At 45.3% G+C, this 21457-nt stretch overlaps 1 protein-coding gene across 1 annotated transcript; it reads right to left on the bottom strand.

Moving 5' to 3' along the window:
* Positions 1–1214: 1214 nt before the first annotated feature.
* pole (polymerase (DNA directed), epsilon) lies at positions 1215–21004 on the bottom strand. Its single transcript, XM_030418332.1, has 48 exons — positions 20755–21004; positions 20504–20639; positions 20333–20413; positions 20172–20216; positions 19997–20089; positions 18730–18884; positions 18495–18639; positions 18322–18402; positions 18128–18235; positions 17921–18031; positions 17727–17812; positions 16911–17030; positions 16648–16780; positions 16437–16550; positions 16119–16331; positions 15928–16035; positions 15706–15834; positions 15523–15625; positions 15289–15435; positions 15058–15203; positions 14815–14963; positions 14601–14693; positions 13932–14234; positions 13650–13845; positions 13228–13442; positions 12587–12689; positions 12419–12499; positions 12216–12338; positions 11910–12119; positions 10733–10945; positions 10505–10648; positions 10274–10414; positions 10013–10166; positions 9780–9886; positions 8630–8806; positions 8318–8541; positions 7887–8107; positions 7588–7792; positions 7304–7477; positions 6205–6330; positions 5269–5401; positions 3553–3757; positions 3334–3465; positions 2943–3136; positions 2627–2827; positions 1911–2036; positions 1668–1757; positions 1215–1576 (listed from the first exon to the last, which is right to left on the bottom strand). Exons 1-48 carry the CDS (start codon positions 20820–20822, stop codon positions 1454–1456), a joined length of 6885 nt encoding a protein of 2294 aa, XP_030274192.1. The 5' UTR covers positions 20823–21004; the 3' UTR covers positions 1215–1453.
* Between the last annotated feature and the right edge of the window lie 453 nt (positions 21005–21457).

The raw sequence follows: 21457 nt of genomic DNA, 5'->3' as shown, positions 1-21457 counted from the left end.
GATATATCGCCTCCAGCGATGTCGCTCTATGGCTAAGTTGCATTGTGGGTAACGTAGGCACCAGGTCTTGAAAATAAAGAAGAAATTGTGGAGCAAAAAAGACGATATCTGCGGTGCTGCTGTAGTGGTTTTACTTTGTCGTTTATATCTTAAACTGTCTGTAGCGAGTGAAACTGTGAATGCAATGTTAAAACACTTTTTTAATACTTTGGCACCAACGTTACTCAACATGCAACCTTAACATGAGCGAAATCACTGGAGGAAATTTATCAGGTAACACGCAGCTGCCTTTTGGAGCCACAAAAGGCTTTGTACTACTTTCTTCACATAGGCAGCATTTCTCCTCAAGACCGTGCACACATTACTCGTGGCCAAACAAAGTCATGATAATATTATCTTCATAGAAATAAAAAAAAACAAAAACACCACTACATTACGCAGATGCTTCTGTCCAAAGCAACTTGCAGTAACTCATACATACATTGATGGCGGTGGCTGCCATGCAAGGTGCCAACCGGCACATCAGGACCTTGCGCAAGAACACTTTGACGTACAGACCAGGGGAATCGAACCAGCGACCTTCCCATAACAAGAAGCTCAACTCTACCCCTGATCTACAGCCGCCTGCTAGCAAGCAAATCCATCTTATACACTGTGTTTTGTCTTTTTTTTTAATTAATTACCCTTAAATCACGAGTCTGTAGCCGAAAATGTAAGAAAAAAACAAAACTGTACAAAACGTTTTACAATTACTTGTGAAAAGGCAACTAGATCAACTTATAGTCAGAAGATGAACTGGCCTAAAATCTTCGGTGGATAACTCACACGATATTATCAACATGATATCAGCATTTTAATTTTTTTTTATCACGGTTATCAAGAATATTGCGACAGCCCGTACAATCTCTCAAACATGACAATCTAAACTATCCTCACAACTGCCGCATGAATGAAAAGCTCGACGGCTGGCGATTGTGCATCATCAGATTCGCCTAATGCGTTTCCACTGCGGTGCCGTCGGAGCAGATCAGGTCACAAGCTGTGCACAAGCCACAGCGGACACATTAGCAGCCAAGTGGGGAGGAAGTTCGGACAGAATGTGACCGCTGATTAATGACGGAACGCAGAGTGGAACGCCACTCAGGATGTTTACGCTCTTTTCTTTCACGGCACTGAGTGAAACACTTGAGCAGCAAAGACCTTCAGGCTCACAGTTAAAACACATGGGAAACATTTTTATTAACAGTCAATATCTGAAATTCACACATACATAATTTCATGATGACATCATCAAAACAAATATATCTACAGTCCAACACAGCCGTCAAATCTTCCAGCCCGCATCACCCGCTTCCTGACGACACACCATCAAACAGCAACAGAGTCTTTCTCAGATTGAGGAGCGGTCGCCGCAGATGCAGCGGAGGGAGCGCAGGCGGCGCTGATGTAACATTCAGCGAGCGCTCTGGTTGATGTGTGGGCTCATAACAACCAACCAGTCGATGGTCTCCTCCAGGAAGCTCATGCTGTAGTGAGACGCGATGTTCCGAAACACCGCGATCTGCTCGGAGAAGTTCTGTAGAGAGGAGGGGGGAAAATAACACGTGAGAAGAATGTTGAATGTCGCTTTCTTCACTTAACTGAATGATGTATGTGAGAGTAGGAACCTTGGCTGGGAACGTGAGTTCAAAGTCTCCGGCACATCTGCAGTACAGGGGCATGTTCGCTTCCTTCACTCCTTTGCATTTGTTACACACCTAAAAATCACACAAGCAGCGAAAAAAATGTCAATAAATGATCCGCAAACATACAAACAAGACCTCACAAAGCATGATGCATGTTTTAACCACTAGGACACCATGACACCCTCCAAAGTATTACGTTAAAATGTTATTCCAGTTTTTGCTCACCAGGTCCTGCAGTGTGTAGCTCATCAGTTTCTTCTGCAGAGCCTCCACCAGAGCCATCTCAATGGACTCAGTCTCGTACTGCGCCTGGCAGTTGGAGCAGAACCACTGAGGCAAAACAGATCCGTCCTGAGGAGAGGAGACGAGAGGAGAGTAACCTTTATCCGACTGCAATATTTGTGCAATTTTACGAGAGTAAAAACACGAGTAATAACAGTGTTAAGGCTCATTTATGCTCAACGTTGACTGTCCGTACTCGAAGTTCATTTCATCCATATTTTGGCATGTTGTGTGAAAGCTCACCGATATGGACCAGTGGAGCGGTACCTTCACTAGTGACTGGCAGTGTAGCCAACAGTTCAAGTGAGACACGACCACAGGACAAGAGGAAGAAGTTTTAAGAATGGCAGAACTTTTTGAGGAGAGATTATGTGACTTCTAAACATCTCCATGATGTTAATTTGCCAGGGCACAGAGACAAAAACAGTTACTACTGAACAGCAGGAAAGAATTAAGACAGAATTAAATGTGAGTTGGACGGCGTGGAAAAGGAAAAGCAGATGTCCTTATGAGACGATATGACTCTGAATCACATCATCCAAGCCAACGCAAAGGACGCATAGAAGTGTGTTGGCAGTGACGATTCCACAGTTTGAACAGGACGTATCGGAGCATAAATGAGCCTTCGCTGTGATTCCCATAAATGCTCCTCCTCTCACTTGTGCCACGGATGGGTCCTTGCAGAGGTCGAGGTCACGACAGAAATTGCAGTGGTGGCAGATGACCTCTGGCAGGATGTAGGAGTTACAGGGGTCGCGGAACTGAGCGTCATCGGAAAACTCTCCGACGTCCACGAGACGCAGGAGGTCTCTTTTCAACTTGTTCACCTGGTTCACTATGTTGGCATCCAGCGAAAGGACCTGGACAGACAAAAGATGTTGAGTTGAGAAATCGGCGGTGCAAAACCCCCTTAAAAATGCGGTGGAAGGAAAATGACAACATACAACACGGAGAGAGAGCTTTGTCAGCGGTTACCTGGCAGACATATTTGATAAACTCCAGCGCTGGGTTGTTGAGTGGCAGGTGGGATCCAGGCAGGACGGGGAACATCTCTGACGGCTGGGTCACGCTCCTGGTACCCGTCACCTTCTTCTGGATTTTTTGGGTGATGGTGAAAAAGTTCTGCGTCAGCTCGCTGGACACATATTCTTGGGAGAAGGAGATCATTCCTGTGGGAGGGGGTTTTCAAAGAACATCACATCTGAGAGGAAAATCCATCCAAATATGATTAAATGCTCCCCCATCACAGGTTTAAGTGTAACAGACACTAGCCTGTGGCGACTCTAATGACTGTAATGTGAAGTTCCTATCACACACACGAGGGAGGTTGTTAGTAACTGAAGCAGCTTCCCAAACAGTAGCTTACCAGGAAGAGCACTCAAGTCCCCCAGTGCCTGCTGGGAAGCCTGACTGCCTCCGCGCCTCTTCACCGGCGTTGCCCCAGGAGCGTTCCGTCTCAGCTCCTGTTTCATGCTGTGGTAGACCGCCGCGATGTAGGCTGGAATGGAAAGTTTATGTTTTGGAGTTGGTTGACAAGACAAAAACAAAAAAACAACAAATCTGCGTATCGATTATTTCAATTTACCGGAGACAATCATGAGGAAGTATTTCTGACAGGAGGCAGTTTGGGGCAGATACTGCATGATGTTCCAGTTGCTCTCGATCAGCTCCTCCACCTCGTCCGTCTCTCCGTCGCCGTCCTCCTCCTCCTCAGCTTCCTCCTCGTCTTCATCCTCGCTGCCCTCCTCTTCTCCCTCCCCTCGTTTGTTTTTCTTCTGTTTGGCTCCTTCCTAAAAAATAGGGCCGTTCAGGTGTTGAGTTCTGTGTTCTGCTTCTTTAGTCTGGGCGTCTGTCATATAATCTACTTTTTATTTCTCTTAGGTTTGTTGTAGGGATGCACATTTCAAATTTTTTTTATGACCGATAACCGACGCTCATTAACCGATTAATAACCGTTATTACACGGCTCTTCTTAATGCTGCAGAAAGCTCCATTCACTTGAAAGTGGCCTTTTTGCCTCTGATTCACGTATTTCGTATCACTCTGCGCTCTAAAATCTTTGCTCCGCAAGTAGTCCCAGTCACTTATCACCGCAGCATCTTCGGTTGCTAAGCAACGTCAGCTGATCTGTAGTCTACTTCATATGGGAAAAACTACTCCTATGCCACTAGTATGGATGAGTTTCACATCAACTTTAATATTCTTGGTAAATACGGTGATTTCGAGTCTTGGCGAAAGGCTGAGTCGTCGTCAAAGGTCAAGAAAAGAAGAAGAGGAAAGCAGCGAAGAGGGAGAAGAGAAACGGCGTCGGTTTGGCGAACTATTTCTCTGCTGAAAAACACTGTGAACGCCTGAACGGTAACAAATAAATTGTAAAAAGACATACTGTGTGACGTTTTATTTTCGTGTTGGCAAGCAGCCGTGTAATAAGCGGGATAATGTATAGAACGGCGGTCACTATTGGGAAAATAAGTCCCTGTGGCGGAAAGCACGTAAAGGCACGTGTTGCAAACTGCAACCTCCACAGGGTTCGTACACATTTTTCAAGGTCAAATTCAAGCACTTTTCAAGCACTTTTAAGGGTAATTTACAAAATGTTCCAGCACCTTATCGCTGGGGTAAAATACATATCTACAGGAATATATACACTCATAATTATTTTTTTCACTTTTTATCACAATTATGTACATTGCATTATGCTGTAAACATCTAAAATGATGTTTCATGATAGCAAAAACTTTAGAAATTAAAGGAGAACACAAAGTTTTATCCAAAAAAAAGGGAAGCCACTTGGCGTTCTTCAGGTACACTTGCACCGGGACAAAGAGAGACCTGAGATCACCCTGTAATTTTCTATTTTGACATAAACTTTAACAAGATTTTCGCTTATTCATCAAAGTTTATTAATATTGAACGTGTCATCAGTCCAAATTGCATCAAATTCACCTTCTCCTCAGCCATCCTTCTCTATTGCTGCCAGGCTGCATGTGTGATAATACACAAACACACACTGTTTTATTTCTCCTTGTACTAAGCAAACTATCCAGTCTGATCCCAATTTTTCCAAGACACAGAGTTATAATGTCAAGCACTTTCAAGCACTTAAAGTAAAATCCAAGCACTTTTCAGACCTTGAAAACACTACATTGAAATTCAAGCACTTTCAAGGATTTCAAGCACCCGTACGAACCCTGCTCCATAATAAACATGTAGCTAAATGAATACCTCTGTGACGGTGTCAATCAAAAGGCAGAGCTGTTCTACCGGATAACGTGTTCTCAGAGGCGGCCGTTTGATTTACCTCTCCGTACACGACGCTGGACGGCAGTTTGCCCTTCACGCCGCCGCAGTTGGCCGGATCCATCCACAGCAGAAACTCCCAGCATCGGGAGAAGGAGATGGACAGCGAGTGAAAGATCTCTCTGGAGTGGATGCTGGAGGAGAAACAGTTAGAAACGTCATTTCTTTTATCCTTTGAGTCGACTTACAATATAAATACAGAGGACGTCCTCATCTGGTAATTACCTTATTCCCCCCCTTCATTTAAACTATTCTTAATGTTTATCTCTATAAGTGTGTAGCATTATGTATGCTGCACACCAAAGCATTTTTCCTAGACGGGCCTTTAAAATACATAAAACTCAACAAATACATAAAAAAACAAAACAAACACAAACTCAGCAAAGTTGAAGAAAACACAGACAGAACAATATAATGCACAAACTTTAAACTTTTGGAAATTATTCCCTCCATGTTGTTCGTTTGAAATGCTGCAGTAATCCTGCCATGAGAGTCATTAGAGCTTGCGGTGCTGCTGTTAAAGATCAAATGACCAAAATCCGTTTTACGTTCGAATATTTACACATGGCTCCGAATTCACATGAACTTTTTGGGTACATTAGTTTAATGGGCTGTTATCGTTGATAGGTTTCACCGCGGCACCATCACTGACGGACATCTAATTGCTCTAATGGGCAAACGTGTTGGTTTTTTTCTTACCATCTTAGTGTTCCGGCTCCAACTTCAAAACACCAGAGACCAATAGATACTTACACTCTTTCATTGGCGCCACAGCCTATTCATATACAGTCGGTTTTTTTTCTGTGTACTTCGTTTTTCTTCTATATTTTTCACGTACGAACGTAGGTAAGGAATTTACGTTTGTCCACAATTGTGCGTTCGTTAACATCAGATTGCATAAACCGGATGATAACTGTGTAGGTAAAAGATGTCTGACCTGTTGGTGATGTATTCCACGTAGCCGATGGCGTCGTCTATCCTCCGCTTTTTTGTACACAAGATGATCCTGTTAAAGTTTCCGTACACCACAGTGGAGCCGAGACGTTTGAACTCCGAGATCAGCCTGACGGCAGAACGAGAGAAGGATTAATAAAAGATCGTTGTGAAAGAATGTCACTGTAACTGTTGTTGTTGGGTTACATATATTGTCCCGGAAATAATTTCCATTTGCCATTTAAAGACCATTTAATGCCACCGATATGATGACGATAACATAGAAAGCAAGTACACCGTTTTTTAAAGAGCATTGAACATCTTGCTCTGAACTGTAACAGAAGAGCCAACATCAACAGAATGCAGAGAACCTGGTGAGGAGCAGGACAGTTATTTCTCTGCTGTGTTTTATAAGAAATCACTTATTATTTAAAATCCTGAAAGTCCCGAACCATCAACTTTTATACAGTTTTAATGGCCATAGCTTTAATACTAGACAGGTATCAACAAGTCGCTTTTCTCCACTTGTCTCATCAACTAAGGCAACATGTACAAAGGAATCAAAATATGGAATAGTTTACCATCATACATTATGCAGGGTTCGTACACATTTTTCAAGGTCAAATTCAAGCACTTTTCAAGCACTTTTAAGGGTAATTTTCAAGATTTTCCAGCACCTTTTTGCTGGGGTAAAATACGTATCTACAGGAATATATATACTCATGATTTTTTCTTATCACAATTATGTACATTGTATTATGCTGTAAACATCTAAAATTATGTTTCATAATAGCAAAAACTTCAGAAATTAATTATCGAGTCTGATCCCAATTTTGTGGAAGACAGTTATAATTTCAAGAACTTTCAAGCACTTAAACTAAAATCCAAGTACTTTTCAGACCTTGAAAACACAACATTGAAATTCAAGCACTTTCAAGGATTTCAAGCACCCGTACGAACCCTGATTATGTATTTAACAAGTAAAACAGAACACCAGCGCCCCAACCATTAGGACTGGTTTTACTCCATGATATCTGAAAACATGACCAATAATATGCTTTACTGTTCATAGAAGTAGTGGTGGAGGAGGACATGTCACTCACTGTAGAAACACCTTCTTCATCATGTTGTGCAGGGTGCGGTGCAGCGCCGGGTCGTAGAGCAGAGAGCTGGGAGAGCGCAGCCATCGGTAGAAGTGCATCACCTGGTTGTCTGCGTACACGTTGTGGTACTGCGTGATCTCTCTCACCCATCCGACCACCATGCTCTTCAAGATCCTGCTCGCACAACAAGAACGAAGGTGAGCCCAACACAAAAACAAAACACGGCAAGCTTCCAGAGACAATGTGGAGGCAGAAACAGTCGCGAACTACAGATGTTCACACACCTGAAGGTGTTGGAGCAGAGAGCGGTCTCGTCGTAGCTGGCGACGGTGCTGGCTCCCTGGTTTCCTGACATCATGTCTTCCAACGAGGCCTGCTGGATCACATCGAAGCTGACACCCAGACTGGCTCCGCCCTCCATGTCATTGACATGCTGCGACTGGAGGATAGTGTTCACCGCCAGGCTCTGCAGGTCCAACTCCACACACACTGAGAGGAACAGAAGCAGGATCATCCACAAGTACAGACACTAAGTGTACATTTGCTTTGTGACGTTTCATGGACACAGGTTAAGATCGGGTACCTGTGGAATAGCATCCTGAAGCATTCATCTCCACAGAGCCCCTCTCATCGTTCTCCATGACCAGACGGCTGTCATCAGCCTCTTTCCCTCCGAGGTCGGGCCTGGCGGTGGGCGAGAGCCACAGCAGGTGGTTGTGTTTCCGTAGATGTCTTGCCAGGAACAAGTCTGAGCCGAAGATGGACACATCCTGAGGTAAGTTCCCCACAGGTAAGTGGTAATATCTGAAAGGCAGAGACGGAGTTTTAACAGTGCAAAATCTGGAGGCTGTCAACATAAATTACCAACCAAAAATACACCACAGCTACAAATTGAGCCAGTCAGAGAGCTGGCAGAGGTTTAATCAAAATAAAAAGAACCTATCTATTCACATCCGCGCCTCCTTTCTCGTGGGAATATGGAATCCAAAGAGATTAACGGTGCGCAGGTCGTACCTGGCCATGTCGAAAGCCTGTGACAGGCAGCTGTCCAGGTTGAGGTAGTGGCGGATCATGCGCCGGGCGCCGTGGCGTTGCCAGTCCAGCACGTTATAGTTGATCTCATCAATCACATGCACTGGAACGACGGGAAACTCCTCGAGCACCGGCATCCCTGCTGCCAGCCGCCGCAGCTCCCAGTTGGACTGCATGGCGATGAGGGTGGGCCCGCGGCGCTCCTCCTGCGAACAGCAACATACGGAGCAGACGAAATTAGTCAAAATCATGAGAAAAAAATGTGTTATCAAAGTAGCTTCAGCTGTGCTTTACCTTGTAGTTGAGCAGTATGCGCTGGAGTGCGCGGTAAATGGCCTTCACATCGCTTTCAGCTCGGACCTCAAAGTTGTGTTTCTCTGGAGGCAGGAGCTCCTCGGTCGTCTTCTCCAGGAGAGCAGTGCGCTCAGCGGTGTAGAGGTTACTGAGGTTCGGCATCTGGTTGCTTCTGACCTGAGCGGGGAAACAAAGACAGCATTTAAAAGATTGTTCTCTGCATCAGTGACTGTGGAGAAGAAACACCAGACTGATGAAAATCAAGAGTTTCAAACAAATATATTCCTAACATGGAAAACATGATGGCTGCAATTCAGCATTTTCCAAACTTTCAGGACTTTGTTCTAACCCTCACAAATCAGTGAAATTGTACTTTAGAACTCTATCATTAGGATTTCAATACAGCCGCCTCATTTAACAAGATACAGGGTTCGTACACATTTTTCAAGGTCAAATTCAAGCACTTTCAAGGGTCATTTACAAAATTTTCCAGCACCTTATCGCTGGGGTAAAATACATATCTACAGGAATATATATACTCATGATTACTTTTTTTTTACTTTTTATCACAATTATGTACATTGTATTATGCTGTAAACATCTAAAATAATGTTTCATGATAGCAAAAACTTTAGAAATTAAAAGGAGAACACAAAGTTTTATCCAAAAAAAAAGGAAGCCACTTGGCGTTCTTCAGGCACACTTGCACCGGGACAAAGAGAGACCTGAGAGCACCCCGTAATTTTCTATTTTGACATAAACTTTAGTAAGATTGTCGCTTATTCATCAAAGTTTATTAATATTGAACGTGTCATTAGTCCAAATTGCATCAAATTCACCTTCTCCTCAGCCATCCTTCTCTATTGCTACCAGGCTGCATGTGTGATAATACACAAACACACACTGATTTTATTTCTGCTTGTAATAAGAAAACCATCCAGTCTGATCCCAATGTTGCCAAGACACAGAGTCATAATGTCAAGCACTTTCAAGCACTTAAACTAAAATCCAAGCACTTTTTAGGCCTTGAAAACACAACATTGAAATTCAAGCACTTTCAAGGATTTCAAGCACCCGTACGAACCCTGAAGATATGAGTAAAAACATCAACGTGATACCAGTGGAATAAAAAGAGTTATGTTGTTCTTACTGTGTCCAGGACAAAGATGCTCGCTTTACGCTGCGAGGGGATGAACAGGCCAAACAGAGCCTTGTGACCCTGGCTGTGATGATACAGGTACATGTGTCGAACACTCCCTGAAAAGAGGGGAAACGTGATGTAAAAACTGCAACATTTAACAAAGTTATGAGCAGGATCTCTTGATATCAGGCCAAATATCACATGACAAGGAAAGCAAAAAGTGTGCGTGGGACAGGTCTTACCAGGCTCCAGGTAGCTGAACTGGGCCAGAGACCTCATCTCCAGGTGCTCCAGGTCGAACGTGTCCGCCTCCCTGCCGGCCAGATCCCTCACAACATGTTTGTTGACCATACACACACACCCGAGCCGCACGAGAGCACGAAACAGCAGCGGAACCTGAAACACATCACGTCACATTAATGTCGCACTCACACTGAAGCCACGACACGCTGTATACACACACAGAGCATCATGAGTGAGGTGTGTGAACATATATATGATACCTGTGTTTCATAGACCCCTTCGATGTCTGGGGCAGAGAGGTCGGCGTTGATCTCGTTGATGTGCTCCTGGTACATGTCCTCTGGTACACAGTACTCATAGAGGTAGTACACCATGTTGGAGCGAGGCAGCATGCGGTTCACCTGCAGCCAAACAATTTATTAGTTACAATTTATTGAGACAACACGTTCTGTCGAACCCTTTGCAGTGGCTGTGACTTTCTGACTGCGTGCCTTTTTGTACGTGGCTCCCTCCTCCTGCTTCGGGACTTTCTGATTGACGTAGAAGACTCGGGGGATGTTGAGCTTCATGCAGTGGAGGTCGTTCCCAATCACAGCCCACAGCTTGTACAGACCAGGGTGACTAGTCTCTGCAATCTGAGAGGGGACAGGACGATTTTCTTTAGAATTCGTAAGTTGTTTACTGACTTTAAAGTGATGATGATGATGATTCTGCCCCACCTGCACAATCTGCCACGGCATGTCCAGGATGCTGCGAGCTGTTCTGCGGAGGAAGCTTCCCAGGCCGGTGATGGGGCCATCTCTGATAACTCCTCCTCCGACGGGTTGAGCTTCGCCGTCCAGCAGCCTCCTCCTCTTCTTTCTCTCCTTCCTTTGCCTCAGCTGCAGCTCCCACTTCTTCTTGTGGTAGCGCAGCCACACAAGACGCTCCTCCTGTATACAAAATACATTTACAAGCCATTTCTCTCATCTTTGTAGAATCTTTTTTAGACTTTTTTAAAAGACAAAAGACAAGGCGTGCCTAGGTTAAAGGGATATTCCGGTCACCGTGAAACTGTGTTAGACTCCCTCTCGAGAGATCAAGTTAGCAGACCGCTAATTTACGGAGTTTTATCAACCTCAGAAACGACCGCACGACAACAATACACTGCAGTAAATGGATCCAAATATAAACCGCCACCAAAAAGCCACAAATAATGCTCAGAACAGCACCAAACTTCAGCAATAGTACAAATTGGGTCTCAGCACATAGTCCGGGGCATCTAACCTCCGCTAGCTTAGCTGGATTTCTACTGAAAAGCTGACTAAATTTACCACTCTTCTGCAGCAGCTTCCTGTTGACGGGAAGTCCCGACGAGTCGATTACCGAGTGCAGTAGAGTTCCGCGGCTCATGGATGAAAATGTATGATTATGACTCCATGGAAAGCAATCAAAGTTCATATGTGTCTTACCTGCCAGTTTATAACAGTTATTATTGAGAGCGGACAGGGAAAAGAACGGAATTGAGCATTTCTAACCGCACTCGGTAATCGTCGCGTCGGGACTTCCCCGACCCGGAAGCTGATGGAGGAGAGTTGAAGTCTGTTTTTAGCTTCACAATAGAAATCCAGCTAAGCTAGCGGAGGTTAGATGCCCCGGACTATGTGCTGAGACCCTATTTGTACTGTTGCTGAAGTTTGGTGCTGTTCTGAGCATTATTTGTGGCTTTTTGGTGGCGGTTTATATTTGGATCCATTTACTGCAGTGTATTGTTGTCGTGCGGTCGTTTCTGAGGTTGATAAAACTCCGTAAATTAGCGGTCTGCTAACTTGATCTCTCGAGAGGGAGTGTAGACCATGGATTAAACTTACACCAGAATATCCCTTTAAGGCGTTGTGCTGGTTGCTGCCTGCTTACCCGTGTCTTTCCACTAGGTGGAGGTGGTCCCAGGATCTCCCTCCAGGACTGAGTGAGCTCCACATCCTGAGACTCCACCTGGCTGTCCTCTCCCTGAGAAACCCGTTTCCGTTTGGTACTGATGAGGATGGCGGGCTGAAGAGGTCGGGGTGGCATTCCAAAGTCCTCTATGTCTGCAGCTTGACCCGCTTCAAGAGTCTGACGGGCCACCTGGGAGAGAAGAGGCCATTTAGAAAACAGCGGTCGTCAGAGGAAACTTTCCGTGTCGACAGTTTGACGGGAAATGTTGCTGCGAGGTGAACACACCTGCTTCTTTCCCTCGCTGGTGAACAGCTCACTGATCTTCTTCTGCTTGTAGATGTCATTTTTCTCCAGGAGTTTCTTGTGAAGCCAGTCAGGATGCCTCACTCTGGGTACCGGATTCTTCACCTGATGATGAGAAAAAAATTGGTATCTCCACAACAACCTACATTAGACCGAGAGACCGATGAAACATGTTTCATTTGTACCTGTTGGAGAGCTGCGGGGATGGTGATGATTTTCTGGATGGCGCTGCCCAATCTCTCGATGTAATAATTCCAATCAAGGATCTGAAAACACCCGCGACAGAGGTGTTAATGTCTGAAAACCAAAATGCTCCTGTCAAAGCGTGTAGTGTGTTTTGTTTTATAACTCACAGTCCGGATGTCCAGGTCGTGCAGGCTGGGCAACTTCAGCCACTTACGAAGGAAGTGTTTCTTCACGCTGGGCTCGGCCTGGAAGATGGCCAGAGGAATGGCTCTGATGGAGGAGAAGCACGAATCTGTCAGTGTCGAGGCTTTTACTTCTGGTAATATCCCAAAGTGCCTGCTCTCAACAAACATTTAACATTGGGCGAGCAACTCTTGACATCATTTTATTTGATCCAGAAAATCTTTCACATCCATCATCATGACAGCGAGGATCTCGACCAAGCAGTGTTACAGAGTGTTCTTACTTTTCTACGTTTCATATCATATTAAACTGAATATCTTTGGGTTTTGGAATGATGAAAGAAGATATTTAAAACCTGGATTTTAAGAAACTGGGACGGACATTTTAAAGTATTTTCTGACATTTTTTAGACCAACCAATATTCGATGAATCCAGGAAATAATTTGCAGATTAATCGATGACAGTAATGATTAGCTACAGGCCTAAAATAGACACAATTCTATGTTGATGATCGCTGTAATTTTAAGGTTTAGAAGCGATGTCAATGGAGCTACAGTTGCTAGATCTGGCACCGTCCCTGCCCCCACAGTTACAGACGGATGTTTTTACAGCGGGGCCGTCGCACCTTTCTGTGACGGGGGAACCCTCAGGTTTTCGGGAGATGACGTAGCGACAGCTCAGACCGGCATCTTTCACCATTTGGTCCCCCAGGAACTCAGCCAGTCTCTTAGCCGTGCTGATGGAAGTGGACTTCTGCTCTCCGTAGTCCTCCAGCTTTCTGGACATCGAACGATTCTCCGAAATCAGCTCAAACAGCTCCGCATCGGGCATGTTGGCAGCCTGGAAAACCAGAGACATGTATTAAATCAACTTGTTGTGATAGAAACTGGAGGTTAATATTTTGACTCTGCTTTCTCTGCAACTGATATTGTACTTAAATATCAGACAAACGACAATCCAAGTTTCTCGTAACACGTCTAATCCCACAATGTTAAAATCTTGTAATACTAAAATGCTGTTTTGCATCGTTTCATCACAGATTCTTACCTTGCTGTACAGGACGTCCAGCCAGTAGTCGGCCACTTTGGCCACAGAGGCGTACACCTCCTCCAGAGTCGTCCCTTTAAGGAAAGCCTCAAACACCGACGACTGGAAAATCTTGATGAGCTGGAGCTCTCCTCTTCTCTTCACTTCAAAACCCTTCAGCTCAGCCAGCGAGCCGTCCTCGTTAAACACAGCGTACCTGAAATGAACGCGGAGACCTCAAATCATCATCACAATCACGCTACACTTTCGAAACCAGACGTCTGAAATCCACGACCGCTTTACCTCTTCTTCAGCTTCTTCCCTTCTTCTTTAGAGGCAGGCAGGATCATGGCCAGGTACGGTCCGTCCACCTCGAAGAAGATGCTGTTCTCCGCCCGGGTGACGTAGGAAAGGGACGTGGGGTCGACCAGCTCGTGGTACTGATCGTTGGTGAATCCCTCCTTCACCATGATGTTCAGCATGGCCCCCGGGTAAGAGATGGTCACCTTGGGCTTCTTCTCGTTACTGGTCTTCACCACAAAGTTCTCGGGGAAAGTGTTGGGGAGGACGCACCAGATACCGTCAGTGTCCAACTCCAGAGGCCTCCTGAGGACCAGGACGAGGACGAGTGAAGGAAGAAAGAAGCGACGGGTGAGAAATGAGGGATTGTGGTTACTGCATTTCATCTCTAGGACAACTTAATACATTATCAACTCAAAAAGCAGCAAAAACTGGACTGGCAGTAGTGATAAAATATCAATGCGCATTGATTCTGAGGGAGAAAAAGAAAGAAAGATGAAAACATCACTGCATGAGCCCGAATGTTGGCAGGAATCTGCTGCTGCTGATGAAAATGTTAAACGAGGCCGCAGAAAACCCTCCAGCTCCATTTCTCCTGAGTCGGAGCCGACATTGCACCGAGCGGAAGCTAATTTCCGTCATTCAGTATCACATTATCAACATGACACTCACCCTATTTGCTCAATGAGCTCTCTGGCCTGAGTGATGATGTTGGCTCCGGTGAAGCACACGATGCCGGCCATCTCCATGGAGTACCAGCGCGCCCTGATGGAGGCGCAGAGACGGAGCAGATTTAACCAGCAGCAACGGCCTGAATGCTCACGTGACACAGTGCATAATGATAACTGACGATTTTGAACGTTGAAAAACCAGACACGACTCGTACCCCTTCCTCATGACGTAGCCGTAGAAAGAGTTGAGAATGCACTTGTGAGCCAGCTGAAGAGACTCGTACAGGATCTCCATGTTCTTGCAGCGCTTCACCTCGGCAGCGTCTCCGCTGTCCTGAGCCGCCGACAGTTTCTTCTTCCACACCTTGTGCACAGTTTGCGAGAAAACCAAGTTCTACTAACTGGGCATGGTGTGAAATACAGAAATGATCGTTATCTAATTGAATACCGAAACTAACCTTGTGGAGTCCTTTAAACTCGTAACGCCGATCTCTGAACGCTCTCACGGTGTCGACGTAGAAGGAGTTTTCTCTCTGACAGATGGTGGTGACTCGCTCCTCCAGCCGGGTGACGTGGGTCTTCTTATAGGCCTTCTTACAGTAATCTGAGACAGAGAACGGAGAGGTCGGACCTTGCTTTGGAACAACCGGTCGTTCAGAATGCTCGGAAACCCAAAATCGAAGGAGTACCTGCCAGACGTTTCTTCTCGTGCTTGGCCTGCTCCTCCCTGTTGAGCGTGTGGAAGGCCCGAGGAGGCCCGTTGGGGAAAAATGGCGGAAACTTCTCGGACTCGAGTTGCTGCTGGATGCGGTGGAACTCGCTGCGGCTGGCCGGCACTGCAGACGAAGGAGAGAAACTTTTTTTACTGTATTCGACCCCACACGAGGAAGAATCAGGAACGCAATTATACGACATTAACTCACTGATTTCGCCTCTCCACTGCCAGGCCATCCTCCTCTGGCAGGTGGCGCCGGGCTTGTTGAAGTCACAGGCGGCACAGGTGGCTTCATCGACCATCGCCGACGGCTGTAAAGAGAACGAAGTGTTTAATTCCATGTTTGTCTACGTTTAATCCAACGCGTTTCTCTTTTGCTCTTTTCTTTTACCTGCAGGCGGTTGGTGAGGATGATATTGGGGTACATCGCCCCCACGTCCAGATGGTAGATGAGGGGGCATTCGATCCTGTTTGGGACCTCCTTCAGGGACGTCAGCTTATTTTTGATCTCATCGCAAACCTGAGAGGATACCAGCAGCGTTTTAGGGCTTCGAGCTGAGAATGCTGGGACGACTTTACAAAACAACGAGACGCATTAGGAGGAAAAACACACCTCGTTAAAGTTGGTGACTTGCTCCAGAGGGATTTTCTCCTCTTCCTCGATGGCGTGACGCATCGTTCTCTCCACCCTTTGCATCAGGAAGTCAAACGCGGCGGGATTCTGTCAACACACCAGACCAAACTGTCACGCTTTTAAACATCCAACAAAACGTGTTGAAGCAAAGAAGCGGCGGTAGGTCGTACCATTTTGAAACGGCAGGGGATGTCACTGCGGAACACTCCCGACTCCAGCGCCTCCACGTGGCCGCCCACGTACGTCTCCGAGTCCATGACGTGGCCGTCGTCCGTCAGTTTGTTGAACACCTGCTCCTGCTTGTTGGGGAAGATGATGTTTGCGTGGAAGGCCTGCACCATGAGCAGAGCTTCACACAGAGTCCCGGATCCTTTACGCAGCACCTGGTAACAGACGGACAAGGTGAGAGAGGACACAAGAAGTTATCAAGAGGCTGTCATTTATTTTGAAAGGATTCTCCTTTTATAAAAAACACACAATGGACAAACCTCATCGGGCTCCATGGGGATGATGGTGCACAGGGCGAAGATGAAGGGGTGAACATATTTCATGTAGAGGTAATATGTGGCCACAGCGTCCGACACAGAGTAGGTGGCTAAAGTCTGATAGAAAAGCAGAGAAAGGGAACTGAATTGAAAATGTCCCTTCAGAACAAGTCTTTATTTTCTGAGCCGTAAAAACTGAAAATCATTTCTGTACCTGCGGCTCCTCGGTTGCCATTCGGCACATCTCCTCTGGGTCCAGCTCCACTGGGTCGTAGCCCAGTTTAGCCTTCGCTGCTGCCTTCAGATTATGACTTCCCACCGGCAGGTAGCTGTCTCTCTTTACCCACCTGACGCAGGAGAAACCGTCCGGATGTCAGACATTAATTAATCTAAAATTAACCCAAACCCCTGAGTGCACGTTTACGTAGAACACAATGGAAACATTGTCACAATGTGAGCGCTCAGCAGTGTGCACACCTGTAGCAGTCCATGTGGATGGCTTGACTGGACTTGTACTCTCCCTGGTTGTCCTTCTGGAAACCAATCTCCCGGTACATGCTCAGTCCATGGAGGGCGGCACGAGTCTCCACAAAAGGCCTTGAGAGAGATGACAGGGCAATATCACAGTTAAGAGTTATTAAATGAAAAAAGTTAAGTCATTATCTTCTCACTCCCAATGCCGATGGACGGTGAGGTGTTGTTTCGTAGTCTACAAAACATTTTTTGAGCTTTACAGCAAAACAGCGTTGAACCATTCTCCTGAACACCTGAAGTAGACGGGGACTTATTTTTTAAACAAAAAAAGAAATATGAAATGACTCCATGCAGCTTGTCTGGCATAATCCAAGTCTTTAGAAACCCTGAGATCCAAAATTGATTTGAAAAGACGTTATTTAAACCCTTTCTTTTAAATTGAACTCTTTACTGTAGCTAAAGCATTAGCGTGCACCCCGTCTGGGTGGTCTTGCCCACAAATTGAGGGTGTAAATAAAGTATTTTCAAATCAATCTGGGATCTCAGGGCTTCCAAAAACTTGGATTGTGCCAAACAAGCTAAAAACAGCCATTTCATATTTAATTTTCTGCTGATTTTTAATACGTTTTGAAACTGGTTCCCATCTACTGCAGTTGTTTAGCAGAATTCTGCACCGCTGTTTCAGCGCGAAGCTCCAGAAATGTTTTGTAAACCCATCTTTCCATCAGATATCAGCTGAGCACATAATGACTGAATCCTCATTTTTGTGTAGACTCATCCTTTAATGTAATGATGTTAAAGGAGCAGCGACACACTCACCAGTCAAAGAAATCTCCATTGTAGGTCACAAAGATGTTCGGCTTTGTTTCCTGAACGTGATCGAACCACCTCTTAATGAGCCCGGCCTGCAGCCAAAGACACGTTCACCACATGTCATTAACACCACCAAGCATCACATTTATACACACAACGATACCTCCAATAGTGTTTTTATCTTCTATGCAGTTACGTACCTCATCATCCTCGTTGAAAATGGTGAACGGCCCTTCGTACTCGGGTTTGGGAGTGAACTCAAAATCTTCAATGTTCTCGGAGACGATCTCTCTGTTTGTGATGAGGAACCCCTTAAAAAAACAGAAACAAACAAGTTAGTGAGGCCGACGCATACGTTAAAAACAGATTGATACACATAACAAACGTGTGAAGGAAATCCAACTCACCTGTCCATCGATCATGTAGGACATCATCATAATCTGATCGCTCTCCGCGTCTGGGAACTTCAGCGGCAGTTTGGTCGTCTCTATGTCGAAGGCCAAAACAACGGGGTCCTAAAAAGAAGGAGAACAGATGCTTTACTGAGTCACAATAAACAACCGATCCTGTGTTGTACCATGATTAATAAAACCCGTCGTACCGGTCGCTCCACGAGATCATCTCTCCGTACGATCTCCGGTGGGTAAGCGCTGCCTCTGTATCGAACGTTGTACCAGTGAGCCTGAGAAACGGAGACGGTGAAGATTAGAGCAGCTTGTGTCACTCGTGTATCTTGAATAACTTTCTGAAGCATTAACACGAATCTCTCTTTACCACGTGGATCTTCAGGTCGATGGACAACCGCACGTGATAGGGCACATCGTACTCTCTCATGTCCACGATGTTTTCCAGCTGGTCTGAAATGCTCTTTAACGTCCCGTCATCGTCTGCTGAGGACACGTTGCCACCTGATAAGGCACTGGAAGAACCAACAAAAGGTGTCAAATAACACTAAACATTACTGAACAGGCATTGTTAGAAACTGCTGACGTTGTTGTTTGGGAGGTACCTTGATAACATGGCGGTGTAGGCGTCATTGGACTGCTCCCGCTCTCGATTCTTGCGTACCGCCGGCGAGATCTCCCGCTTGACCTTGACGAGGTCGTCCACGGTGTTGAACGACAGCTTGATGTAGCTTCTCTTCAGGCCAACGAGATGGTTCGGCTGAGGAGGACAACATGTTCAGTGTTGTAGCAACAAAATGGTACAATAATGTGCTTTTTAAAAATGTTTAAATCTTTCATCAGGACTTGACTTGAACATGAAACACTTTAATGCTGCCAAACCAGGAGTTTAAATCGCACATTCATCATGATACGATATTATATCGATTCCTAGGACAACAATACGATATTTGCAGATATCACAAAGTCCAATGACACACAAAATAAAGGCGTATCTTCACGATGGTGGCGATATGAATCACTGTTTTTTCTTTGCATCAATGCTACTGGATTGTTGATCACTGAATCAATCAATCAATCAATCAATCAATCAATCAATCAATCTATCTATCTATCTATCTATCTGTCTATCTATATCGATACCAGTGGTGTGCATAAGGGGGGACAGGGGGAGCGGTCGCCCCCCCCTCGTGGCCCAATTGTTGAAAAATGCACGATAAAGTGCCTCCTGGGAGCCAAAGCGTGCGCTAAAATGCCCTCTTGGGAGCCAAAACGCACGCTAAAGTGCCCTCTTGGGAGCCAAAACGCATGCTAAAGTGCCCTCTTGGCTGGTTAAAACATGATAAACTGCAGTCTTGGGTGGCAAGAACACATGCTAAAGTGCCCTCTTTGGTGGCAAAAATGCGCGCTAAAGTGCCCTCTTGGTTGGCAAAACACACTTAACTGCCCCCTTGGCTGGTTAAAACATGATAAACTGCAATCGTGGGTGGCGAGAACACATGCTAAAGTGCCCTCTTGGGAGCCAAAACACACTTAACTGCCCCCTTGGCTGGTTAAAACAAGATAAACTGCAATCTTGGGTGGCAAGAACACATGCTAAAGTGCCCTCTTGGGAGCCAAAACACACTTAACTGCCCCCTTAGCTGGTTAAAACAAGATAAACTGCAATCTTGGGTGGCAAGAACACATGCTAAAGTGCCCTCTTTGGTGGCAAAAACGCACGCTAAAGTGCCCTCTTTGGTGGCAAAAACGCGCTAAAGTGCCCTTATTTTCGCCCCTGCCCTTCAAAAAGTCTGTGCATGCCACTGATCGATACGGATCCATGTATCGTTACACCCCTGTGTCAAACAATGCTAATAAACAGCCTCTCACCAGGTCTAGATCCTCTTTTGGTGTAATTTCCAGCTTCGCCACCTTTCCTTGAAACTTCTTCGACAAGTACGAGATGACTTCTCTCTCGCAGTTCTGGAAAAAAAAGCTGTCTTTAAAGCAAAGAGATTTTAAACCTGTTGTTTTATATGACATGTAAACCAGGTGGGACACTTACCTTTTTAGTGGCAATGTAAAAATATGGTTTAAAGGGGAGAGCAACCTGCAGACAGAAGAAACATCAGGTTTCAGAGACGTGGATAGACATTTTTTACAAGTGTGTTGTTACAGAATAGTTACTGTCCACAGCTTAAATCAGCACTTTTCCCTCCAACACACCTTGAACCTGCTTCCATCTTCCTGTATGAAATAATAATCCACAGCACTGATCATCCTCTTGTCGTCATCCAGGATTTCTGCCTATAATAAAAAAAAATTGCATAATTATTATCACCTTTTCCTCCTCGAGACTTTCAAAACAACCTCACACGTGACTCTTTGCAGGCTCACAGGGTGCATGTTGATCAGCCAGCCGGTTTTCTCCCCCGGCTCCTTCATCCTGTCGAAGCCGAAGCGAGCGTCCATCTCGTCGGTGAACTGGCTGCGCTCCAGCCGCTTGAGGGCGGACATGGCGGATCCATCGTCCCTGGGTCAAACACACATAACAGCCGCATTAAAGTCACGATATTCATCTGTCGTTAACTAACCTGTTAAACAAGTGTCAGCCACAGTCCGATGGAGTAAAGAAAACAGAAACTTACTGGTTGTCCTGGTCTCCTCCACTTTGTCCTCGGTCCGATCGGTACCTTCCGCTGTTCTGCAGAACCATTTTCTATCGTTTTCTGCCGGAAACAACACGGAGTGAAATAAATCCACGCTCAGTATTTACGAGTCCGTCCGTGAAGCCGCATTTAAAACGGATTTTGTGGTTATTTCAGAGCTTTGTCGTGAAGTTTTCTCCGTCACTGTCACTCACACGGCTGCTGTTTTCTTATTTTGGCGCGTCCGGGCAGTTCCCGCGAGAGCAGCGCTGACAGGAGGGACAACAAAGATCGTTTACTGGACAAGATGAGTCAGTCCAACCCAAGAGTATTCACCGCTTCATGGTTTGAGAGGAAGTTAGCAACCACTACACCGCCAATCACACCGCGTTCACACCACATGGACACTAGTGAAGGAAGTATTTATATCTGTACCACACAGTCAATATACTACTGTGCTAGGGAAATTATTAATTTGTTAAGAACTAGTCTATGTTTTGTGTCTCTGAAACTTCATTATTCTATTTTAACAATCAAGGTATCATAATATAGGAAATACTTGAAATATTTGTTCAGATGTGTAAGTATAAGTGTATATGTCACTGGGTATAAATGAAAGATGTAAAAAATTGAAAAATGCTTTTTTATCCTACCCCCTTCGTCTGTTTTTATAGTTTATTTATAGGCATTATCATCGGAAACT

Source organism: Sparus aurata, chromosome 5, assembly GCF_900880675.1.
Source record: "Sparus aurata chromosome 5, fSpaAur1.1, whole genome shotgun sequence".
Lineage (NCBI taxonomy): Eukaryota > Metazoa > Chordata > Actinopteri > Spariformes > Sparidae > Sparus > Sparus aurata.
This window is presented reverse-complemented; position numbering and strand designations above follow the sequence as displayed.

Coding starts and splice junctions, on each gene's coding strand:
- pole (XM_030418332.1), bottom strand. CDS start 20,822: ATGGTTCTGCAGAACAGCGGAAGGTACCGATCGGACCGAGGACAAAGT. Junction 14,235..14,600: donor GAGCTCATTGAGCAAATAGG/GTGAGTGTCATG, acceptor CCTGGTCCTCAG/GAGGCCTCTGGAGTTGGACA. Junction 7,478..7,587: donor CTCTGCTCCAACACCTTCAG/GTGTGTGAACAT, acceptor TTGTGCGAGCAG/GATCTTGAAGAGCATGGTGG.